Consider the following 11391-nt stretch of genomic DNA (forward strand, 5'->3'; position numbering starts at 1 on the left):
TACCTACAGAGAAGCTGTGGAGGGACTTTTGACAAGATATGTAGTGGTAGGACAAAGGGCAATGGCTTTAGGTTGAAGTAGGATAATTTTAGATCAGATATTAGGAAGAAATTCTTTACTGTGAGGTTATGAGGAACAATAAACTGTTCAGGAACAGGAACTGGAACAGCCTCCCCTGAGAAGCTGAGGATGGCACACTTCTGACAGTGTTCAAAGCTAGGTTGGATGGAGCTCTGAGCAACCTGATCAAGTGGAAGGTGTTCCTGCCCATGGCAAGGAGAGTTGGAACTAGATCATCACAGGATAACAGAATCAGTTACATTGGAAAAGACCTCTGAGATCATCAAGTCCAGCCCTTGACCAAACATCACCTTGTCAACTAGGCTGTGGTACCAAGGTCACCATCCAGTTATTTCCTGAACACCTCCAGGGATGGTGATTTTACCACCTCCCTGAGCAGTCTGTTCCAATGCTTAACAACCCTTTCCATGAAGAAATTCTTCCTGATGTCCAACCTGAACCTAAGGCTGTATCCTCTTGTCCTGTCCCTAGAAGGCGCTGACTCCCACCTGGCTACAACCTCCTTTCAGGCAGTGGCAGAGAGCAATAAGGTCACCCCTGAGCCTCTTTTCTGCAACCTAAACACCCCCAGCTCCTTCAGGCGCTCCTCACTGAGCTCACAAGGTCCCTTCCGGCCCAAGCCACTCTATCACCTATAAGAGAGAAGACTGGCAGACATAGCTGTATGGAAAGCATAACAGCATAGCACATTTTCTTTTAACATGGGCGGTGTCAAGCTAGATGGGAAGGAAGCTGTCTTGTGCCAAGTCAAACCTACTCAAACTCCTTTGCAACACACTGACTTTTTAAAATCAGTGTGTTTTGACTGAATGGAGAAAAGAAACTGGTATCCAGAGTAGATTAAACAGTTCAACACAAGGTAAGTGTAAGAGGTCAAAGGATGACCATTTTGTAGGAATGTTCTGTCTCGATGCTCCATTTGCCATCCTATACACAGCTGAATTTAAACTTCCTGTTTGTCTTGGTGCCTGAGATAAAAGAAGCTATGAATAGCAAATATTCATTTAATTCTTCTATTGTGTTACAAGATATAATGAAAACTTTCCATTAGAGAAATAATTTACAGCATTTTAAAGATGTTAGAATGACAAAATTGTGCATATGTTTAGCTTTAGTCTTCCTGTAATGAATATAGTTAGATGACCTTTTAGGAGCAAATCTTTTTTTGAGAATTGAAGACCAGATAACCTTTCCAAAATAATGATCTGTTAGGTCTACTTGGAAACACAGCTGTGTTTTATCAACTCTTTTCTTCATTTCATTCTAGCTTAGAGGGTTTGGTCTGTGCTTCACCCACAGGCAGAGAAATAAACAGTAATCTCTGCTGCAGCTTCACATCACTCGGTTACTCCTTCCAGTCATTACTTTTAATCAATTGTTCGTTCCTGAATGAAGCAGTAAATGTAGAGGATTAGAGTAGATTGTGTACTGAATCATGCAATGTCACTGCTATGATTTGCTTAGTGCAATAATCAAGAAACTGACTGACTGTGGAGGAACAATTTATTGTTATTAGACAAAGACACACACACAAACCAAACCAAGCAGAAACTAAACCCTGGTGGACTAAGTCAAGTGTAACTGTTCTGTGAGAAAGTGTAGATAGGAGAATAAGACACATGGACCTACCCAATCTTCTTGACAAAGAGGGAAGAGACCATCTTCTATTTTTTCCTCCGTGACACTCAATATGGTGTCCTCAGTTCTTCACTAAGAAGGAAACCTGGACAAAACTATTTTGCAAGAGGAAAGGAAGAACTTGTGTGTCTGGGAGATATAATTAATGTGACAAAGCTTATCTGTTTAGATCACTGGAAGGATTAAACTCATATAATGATTACAGTTTTGGAAAAGTATTTGTATATAATTTATGGAAATTGTTGTAGCCTTAGGGAATAATTTTCTGGAAGTATATTAGTTTTTTACTGATTTCTGATCTGGCACTTCAGGCCAGTTTTCCAAAGTAATAAATATTCTCAGAAAGTGGAAAGATTTCATCTCATGTTACACTTCTTGTATCCCACTCTGAAGATGGTTACTCTTTGTTGTCATAGAGATAGGGGATACATTTTTCCTTACACCAACTGCACATCCAGTCCAAGTTTGCTTAAACAACTTTTTGAAGCCTCCCAAATACCTACATGCTGAACCTAAAAGAAGCTCTAAAACACTACCATTAATCTGCTTGGAGCGACTACCAGACTGGGAATGAAGCCAACCGTACAGCAGTGAGTGCAACAACAGAACAAAAATACTGTAGGAATGAAGCCTGGAGCCATGAGATATGTCATGAAGGGATGGATGACCGTGGGCAGGATGGCTTGCTTGACAGGGTGACAGGTCATCAGGAGGATTGTGGCTGGCCCTTACTGCTGCAGCTGGCCAGGTGAAAAAGAGAGAGACACCAAGGTGTCCCTATTGTGTTGTGTTCCATCCTTGCACAAGATCCACAGGTTTTGTAATCTCTCTGTATCCTTTATTGGCACATAAACTGGCTGCCCCCTCTCCACATTCATGCTGGCAGTAATGGTATTTGGCTGCAGTCTCACGTTCACTTCTCCCATAAGTGTAAACTGGTATTTGAAATCCTTCATGGCAGAGGATGAGAACACAAGTGCCTTGCAGACAAGCCAGTGGGCTTGCTCCTGTCTCCTCCCCAAAGCAGAGACACCTCTTTGGCAAGATTTGACCTGCAACTCTGTCACAGTGCACTTGGGAACATTTGCACATAGCACTGTACATTTTTTTTTTAATGTGAACCTATCTCTGGAAATCCAACAATAAGTTACAACTCAATGCTCCAATAAACTGAACTATTGGTGAATTTGGGTTCTTGAAAGTTCTTATTCAGGTTGACCAAACTGTGTTCAATCACTAAACTGCACTATTTGTGACTCTGTGATCACAAATGAGACCAGACTTACGGTGTAACCCACACCATTGGTGCCTCTGAGATCTCACTGAATGTGACTGGAATTAGAGTGACAAGTTGGTTCTAATTGGGAATTAAGCCCAGCTGCACCCAGCGTCTCTTTTCTCTGGGGACCAGCTGGGAGCCAAGGGGATTTATTTTCAGCCAGTCTTCTATACTTTTTATACAAAATGTACACAGCCAGCTCTCAGATAAAAAAACTAGTTTATCTAACCTCTTCATCCAGACAGTATGACTTACAGACTGTTGTGTTTCTAATTATATATATATTCACAGGAGACAGGAGGGCACAACAAAATGGCATTTTAAGACTAACTTTCACCAAAATATAGTCAAAGGCAGGGGCCAGATATCCCAAAGAACTGTGATAATCATAACAGTCTCTATTAAATGGCATGGGAAAGTAAATGGCTGAATGGTACTTTTTGTCATCCCTATTCATTCTCTTCCCAGTTTTTGTCTGAATTCAGACCTGTACTCAATTGGCATTGATATTAATTATTGCTCAGTTACTCATTTGAGGGAAAAAAAGTATTTAATCCAAATACCTAACTTCTTCCCATGTCAGTGTGTTTGTAATTGCAAGGCATTTATAGTGTCTAAATGAGATCAAGGTTTCATTTAATTAGCAGTGTTTATGTATCAAACCCCACACATTAATACACATTTTTATACACACACACACACACACACACACACACACACACACACACACACACACACACACACTCTAATGATATGTATCTGTAAGAAATAAGAAATACAAGTGAGGAGAAATAAAACTCTTTTCCTGAAAGAACATAGGTAGAGAAAGCTTAATGGAAGCTTGGAAGTATAAATCATACTATAGGAGACAAGATGGCAGTAGTATTCAGCAGGTCCCTGACCCATCATTGAAAATATTACTTTATTTCAGCATGTTCTTCCACTACTAGAATATTAAGAAAACAAGTGTTTCTGTAGCTGTTTATTTTGAATTCTCATTATACATCCTATAGAATGTTAGTAGTAGAGAGAATAAATAATCTTACATATACATATACATTATACTCTAATATCTACTTGAAATTAAAAGAAAGTACCGAAACAAAACAAAAAAAAAGACTATGAAGTCATAAAGCAGAAAATGAAAGTGTTGTCAAAAGCATACACAGGGGGGAAAACCTTAAAAACCAGCAAATGATGAAAGAAAACTTCTCCTACAGAATAATTAAATGTCAAGATTTTGAAGAAATGGGAGTCTACAAATAACTTCAAGGCACCCAGCACAGCACTCAGAATTTATACACAGGAAAGAAGGAACATTAGAGCTTGCCCTTACCATGAATGCTTTTGGCCTGATACAGATTGGCCTCATGCTGTCAAGCGCCACCATCATCTCCAGCCTTCAGTGCCACCACCTCCCTTTGCAGCAAAGGAAAGTGATTGAGAACAGCCTGCGACTCTTGGATAAAATAGGAAAAGAGTTTCCTCAAAAATGTCTAAGAGAGAAAATGTCTTTCAGATTTCCTATGCAGGTTCTGCAGCCCAGGCAGAAGGAGACTGTTGGAGTTGCCATTGAAGAGATCTTCCAACATATCTTCTATATCTTTAGCAAAAACCTGACTCTAGCTGCTTGGGATGGAACAGCTCTGGATCAGCTCCAAAATGGACTTTATCTGCAAATTGAGCAATTGGAGGCATGTGTAATCAAAAAGCACACCCAACATCGTTGGAGTAAAGAAGCCAGCAGGCTGAAATTGAAAAAGTACTTCCAAAAAATAGACTGTTTTCTTAAAGACAAAAAACATGACTTGTGTTCTTGGGAGATCAGCCGTGCAGAAATGAGGAAATGTCTCCAACTGATTGATAAGGCGACAAGGAAACTTAAAAACTAAGGTACAAAGATTTTAACCTCACATAATTTATAATATTTATAAACAAATGTTATAAATAACATTTATTACTTGTTCTATGATCTATGTTGTGGCAGTGCTCTAGTTAATTTTTATTGTATTTAAATAATTATGCTTCTGAAAATGAATTTTGCAAAGGTAATGTATTATTCAATGTAATGTAATATTTTTCCTTGATAAGCAAGCTGCCTACTCTAGCTATAAATTAATTTATAAGAATTTTCAGTGAGGGTTACTCCCTAGGAAGGTATTGCAGCCTTTGACAGATAGTGACAGCTTATGGTGTTTTCTGCTGAGAAAATATGCAGTTACTTTACATCTCTATTTCACCTACAAGTAGAGAATCACATATTTGTGAATGAGCTACCCATCCCACGCCTTACAGGAACTGCCAGATTTGTACTGATTCAGACTGCATCGAAGATAAAGTAGTACATTACTTATTTATGTGGTCCTGACTTAGGTTGAGAATATGCATTTTTCTTTGAACGTTTGTATCCTCTTTTTCAAGCAAGTACTTTTTTTTACATTCGAGTAATTCTAACATTTGCTTTGTTCAAAGATGTAAAATAATTCTAGAAAGATTCATCTACGTAGTATATTTTTCACAGTAGTAATACTTCTGAAGTAGCTTCCCAATTGGATAGTGTAACTTTTAATTGAAATATATTGCCTCCAACTATTTGGGGCAAGTGTTTTATTCCTTCCTGCAGTGTTTCCAATTCACATCAACTTTTTTCCTAAGATTATTTGAAGTAACTTTTCTATGTAAAAGTACCCTAAAACCACATCTGCCTGTGGCACATTCTACTTGCTCATTCATCCTGGCTACTGCAACCTCAAACATCACCACCCAGTGCTGTGCTTTATTGCTTCATGAAATATGCCTCTTTCCCTTTGCTCACAAATTGAACTACATAGATGTATAGCCCTCCAATTAATTTCCCCCCCAAACCACACAGCCTTCAGTAATAATTACAATATAATCAAATTCCTTAAAATAGCTTGCAATAAAACTGGGCCTGGATTTTACCCTTGGGAAACTGTCCCTGGGTAACTCCATTTCAAACAGTGGGTTTTCCCTTCTCACTTGCTATGAGGGCAACAGAGCTGTATCAAGTCTCTTTCACCCAAAGAATAGAGTTAAAACTTTGGTAAAACCCCAGTAACATTTTAAAAATAAAAAAAATCATCTATCTGTGGCTCCCCTGATGTACATTTGGCACAGGCTTCTAGCATAAAGAAGCAGAGGAGAGCATATCTGTGGATCCCAAAAGAAAGTGGTGTTAGTCCTGGAGGGTTGAAATTGCCAGAGGTTGGTTTAAGCATCAGGTAAAGAACAACTTTAAAGTTTTTTCTGATCTACAGCCATTCCAAAGAGTATCACAGAATGGGAAGATAATAAAAATGGACTGGTGTGAACAGCAGTGATGGTGCATGGGGTCTCAGGTATCATATCTATGACACAGGTCTCTTTTGCAGGGCGTCCATGCCCTCTGCCACTCATGGACACAAGGTAAAGAAGAGGTGGCAGACATAGATCTCATGGATGAAGCTGAAATATCAGAAATAAAAACAGCTAGCAACTTCACCATCATCAGAACAACAAAAAAGACCAAAAAACCAGAGTATATTATCAGAGTATTTTTTCCTGGTGTCTTGGTGTCATCTTGCCACAAGTATTACAACAAAATATGTATTTCTTTGCTTCATAACATAACTAACAGCACTTGAAATGGACTCACCCTGGGACTGTTTCAAATCTAATTTCTGTAGCTTGTTTGTTTTTTGTACTTCTTCAAACCTGTACAATAAAATTACATTCAGCCTACTTACCATTCTGATTCTGATGTCCTGTCTGGTGGCTTTTGCAGAAAATTGTTATTGAAATAGTCTTACTTTTACCGAAATTTGGAAATAATATGAAATATTTTTCAGCTGCACTCTTGTGAGAGGTTCCAGTTTTTATTGCCTAACTTGTCTGCATTGGAAATATGTTAATTTATAGCCCACTAATTGTTCAGAAACTTTCATATCATTAGGTTTTCTTTCTAACTCATAGCTGTCCTTTAAAATATCCTCATCAAATAAAAATGTATTTTGATGTATTTCAGCCAACGCAGTACTTTGCAGTGCGGGGAAAAAACCAGAATGGGCACTAGAGGGCAAAGTGAAATTAGAGACAAATGTAAGAATTTTAGGTGAATGTACGTGTGTTTTGTCAAGACAGTATTTCAACTCTTTATGAGTATGCTTATCAATGAAGTGCTATTGGTCCACAGAAGGAAACTGAAACAAAAATTAACTATTCTTGAAAAAAACAAGATCTCACAGATTAAAGACAGGAGCTCATAAAGCAACATTTTATTTCACTTATTTTTTGTCCAGCTGTGAGGCAACAGAAATTATTTGTATTAAGACAATATCTATCTAGAAGATATTTAAATATGGGGACCCTGGAATAGTCAAAGTTACGGAACAAATAAAAAGGAAAAAGAAAATTGGAAGCCAGTATGCCTTTGTTTTATTCTTACTTTAAAGAAAGGTAAGGATTTTTAAGTGTAAGGTAAGAAAGATGGAGATTCAGCAGATCAATTCACTTCATCTTGCCCTTGTATCATTTTGGAGTAATATGCATTTCATTGCCATTTTGTTACCATGGGAGCTGTGTGTTATGCCCCTGGCTAGCTGAAACCCTCTGGTATTTCTTCCAGGTAGTATTTTTCTAGAAGTTAGATGAGGCAAATTCATACATTATTTTTCAAATGGAAATAAATAAAACAGTAAATGTGAAGTCTCAAGTCCCCATGGATAATTTAGCATTGAAGAAACAAAATCCTTCCAAGAAGGGACTGATCATAAGCCAAGAAGCCTCATAAATTTTTCTCTACGACTCACACACCAGTGCTGTGCAGCACAGGACCCAGTCTCACGGCTAGTCTCACAGCACCTTGTTTATCTGTGTTGTGCTGGACTTAGTCACGTTGCACCTTTGGGGACACCGAAAATGGCAAGTTTTCATCTATGCAGAGTTAGTTTTCTGGTGTAGATTTATGAGACTGGGGTGAAAAGCCTTGTCTTCCACACGAAATTTAAGAATAGCTACAGCAGAGCTGGAGAATGCTTATTCCAGACTTTATTTTGGAAAAAATTATTCACAAAGCTCAGTCAACTATCAACTACAGCTGTTCAAAGCACTTTGTCCATGGGTTTGGCTTGTTCCATCAGCTCTGGCTTAAGTTTTAAATTGAGGAAATAAAAAAAGTAAACCCAAACCAGAAGAAAATCCCAAAGCAAAACAGGACAAAAGCCTGTGGAAATAACACTCCAAACAATCACCCAGGATTAGCCCTTGTTGCTTGTTCTTCAGAGCAGCCCTGGGGAAGTTACAGGGGTGGCCGTGGTGGAGCAGGCAGACTGACACCAGGGCTGGGGCTGTGGGCAGGAAAAGGGATCAGGAACTGCTCTTGGGAAGATGGTGCCCACAGACTGCTACATCCTGCTGGTCTTCACCCCTTTCAGGCCAGTCTGCCCCTTTTTAGGGCTAGCCCTCATCTGTTCTCCCCCTCCCAGTTGTGAAGGAACACTGGATTCTTCCAGGAAGCAAATCAGAGAGAAGATCAAGAAATGACAGCGACAAAGATAGAGAGTAAATTGTGAAAGAAAGTGTCAGTTCTCAGTTTTAACAGACAGAATGAATTTACTTTGCTTCAGAAATTTAATGCAAAGGAAAACAATATGAACAAAGCAAGTAAGATTGCAATTGATACTTTCCAACAAGGTGATTACTTTTAAATATTCAAAAATATTCAATCCTCATATAGGCAGGTATGAGTAATTTGTACCATAATTTCCCACATTTCTACTGACATCATGATATCCTCAGGAAGGTGCAAGGGCCTTTTCAGTGCTGAGAGTTCCTAGAGGAGCAATCATCCAAGAGGGAATGTGAAGACAATCTTTCTTCTCAGCCTTCACCCATCCCAGTGCCACAACCCAATCTGCAATCTAGAGGGAAGCCACAGTGCTGCTGTGGGGCCACCCCTCTGCCACCATACTGCCAACCCCACCATGCTTCCAGACACCATTCAGGCTCTTCATTAGTTGTGCCCTGAATTAATTATTTTTCCCTCTGTATGACTTCAAAATTGAAAATCCCACCTCATGTGAACTGATAGCTCTCTGACTTAATTTCAGTGGAACTGAGGAAGAAGCAATGCCAAGTGATGAGCAGATAGCACAGGGAAATTGAAGTCCTGCCTCAGTTTTCTATACAAGAGGCTGCAAGGTTAGTACATTTTCTAAGACCAACTTTGTAGAGCACAAGTGCTCACAGTCAGAGTCCTAAAACCATATTACTTTCATCAATGAAGAATTCAGTGTTCTAAGCGAATAATATCACCTGCTTTTGAACATGTGAAAGTAAACACAACTAACACTACCTTCTAAAAATTAACTGTTAAAGCATGGAAGTGCATTTGCAAGGTCAAAATTCACACTCAGGAGATTAACTACTGAGATTTCACATAACGTATCTGGCCCCTGCACAACAGCTACCAGCATAGCTACTCACTGTAACTCTTACTGTCTATGCTATTCCTTAAGTTTCTTATCTTGGTAGAACAGAACCTGCACAACTTCCTCTGGATTTAACTGGAGTACTGTGTGTTACAATTCCCAGAAAGGAAATATCTTGACAGACATATTTCTATAAAACAGAAAGCTTTTCTTCAACAAAGTAATAAAGCCTATTTGACTTCAACTGTTTTTCAAAATGTTGCTCTCTCTTTAAGCAATTAATATACTTTATTTTCAAGTCTCTTTGGATGGAGTTGTACTCTATTCTGGTCTCTACTTTTTGGGAAAAACTTGCATTGGCTATAACATACTTTTTCTTGTGATTATAATATTTAAAAAATTAAAAATAAGTTCCTGCTGCCTGCCATAGAACTCAGAGTGTTGTCCTTGTGACAAGTATTAAATCCTGTCAGAGCTACTCATTTGTATTTTAAAAGGATTTATGTTGGAGGGGTTACTGATCATTAGAAGTAATTCAAGAGACTGAATGCTTACTTTGCTTTCTCCTTTTTCTTCTTGTTTTTTGTTTGTTTCCTTTTTAAAATACAAATAGGGCACATCTCCCTCTCCTTCCCAGTTTCCCAGAGTTCAGTATTTCTGCAAACCATTAAATTCCTAGAAAATGCCAGAAGCTATCATCACAACTTCCGTTATGAGAGACTTGGTGAGGACTAACATTTAAATAAAGTGAAATTTCCCAGCCCATCTAGCAGCAATTCCTCTTTATTATTGTAGTAACATATTTGATGGGTTTGTGGGTCTCATCCAGCAATGAAAGTGAGAGCAGTGAACTAGGACATACAGATACTGTAGAAACATGACTCATTCCATAACTGGGTATGTCTTTGATACTTAGTTCATCTTTTCACTGCCTCCGAAGCAAAACCTGTGAATCTCCCATGCTGCTGGAAAGAGGCTGGCTCAGAATGAGAAGGAAGGACGTGACAAAGGCTAGGTTTCTTTAACAGAAAATGAGAGATGCTATTGCACTGCTCCCTGGAAGAAAAATCAATTGTAAAAAATTGTTACCCTGAAAAAAACAGATTATACTATCCCTGAATATGTAGATTTGGATTCCTTAGGAACAGTAAAAGCAGGTTATAATAATCAGCCTAAAAAGTCATCCTTTTTCATCATAGAAATAAGTTTCTTCCATGTGGAGAGGTTTCAAGGAAAAACAGGATTAAGGCGTGCTACAGGAACAGAGTGGTTTGAAGAGAAATAACCATGGAAAACACGGTGTCCCACTCTGCCTGCCAGGAAATCATCCACTAGCCAGGGAGGTATTTTGCACCACTCCAGGACACCACAGACATGGTCTTGCCAGTTTGTGGTGAGCTCAGTGCCACTTGCAATAGGGATGAGACCCAGTAAGGGACATTTTATTTGCCAGCGTTTTGTACCTACACATAACATCCAATGCTAATTACATCCTCAGTGTGCTCCTCACTTATAGCATCAAGTTTCAAATCTCACTGCAAGATGGGGTGTGATTTCAACATGAATGCCTGTGGCAAACTTACTTATTGGCAGAAGGGAGTTTATAAACGAGTTAGGGTATTCCTCATCTGATTTATGCTGAGATATCCCAGACACCTTGGGCAGAACTAAACTAGGAATAACACATGTTTTCACTCTGCTAGTAGTGTCCATATTTCACAGGGGCATGGAAACACACACATTTCTATAAAATAAGTGGAAAATTCTTTCATCTATCTATCTATCTATCTATCTATCTATCTATCTATCTATCTATCTATCTCTATCTCTATCTCTATCTCTATCTCTATCTCTATCTCTGTCTTTCTTCTATCTATTTAAAGTTCTCAATTTTTATTTGCCTCCATCCTTCCTTATAATTTGATGGAGTTGATAGCATTGCTGTAGTCCTGATGATTTAAGCAT

General features: G+C 38.7%; 1 protein-coding gene across 1 annotated transcript; it reads left to right on the forward strand.

Moving 5' to 3' along the window:
• The first annotated feature begins 4184 nt into the window (after positions 1 to 4184).
• On the forward strand, positions 4185 to 4890 carry LOC106863721 (interferon omega-1-like). Its single transcript, XM_014894594.2, has one exon. It carries the CDS (start codon positions 4336 to 4338, stop codon positions 4888 to 4890), a length of 555 nt encoding a protein of 184 aa, XP_014750080.1. The 5' UTR covers positions 4185 to 4335.
• The last annotated feature ends 6501 nt before the right edge of the window (positions 4891 to 11391 follow it).

Source organism: Sturnus vulgaris, chromosome Z (genome assembly GCF_052056855.1).
Source record: "Sturnus vulgaris isolate bStuVul1 chromosome Z, bStuVul1.hap1, whole genome shotgun sequence".
NCBI classification, from domain to species: Eukaryota; Metazoa; Chordata; class Aves; order Passeriformes; family Sturnidae; genus Sturnus; species Sturnus vulgaris.

What these genes read in the sequence shown, in the direction of transcription:
- LOC106863721 (XM_014894594.2), top strand. Translation starts at nt 4,336, where the DNA reads ATGAATGCTTTTGGCCTGATACAGATTGGCCTCATGCTGTCAAGCGCC.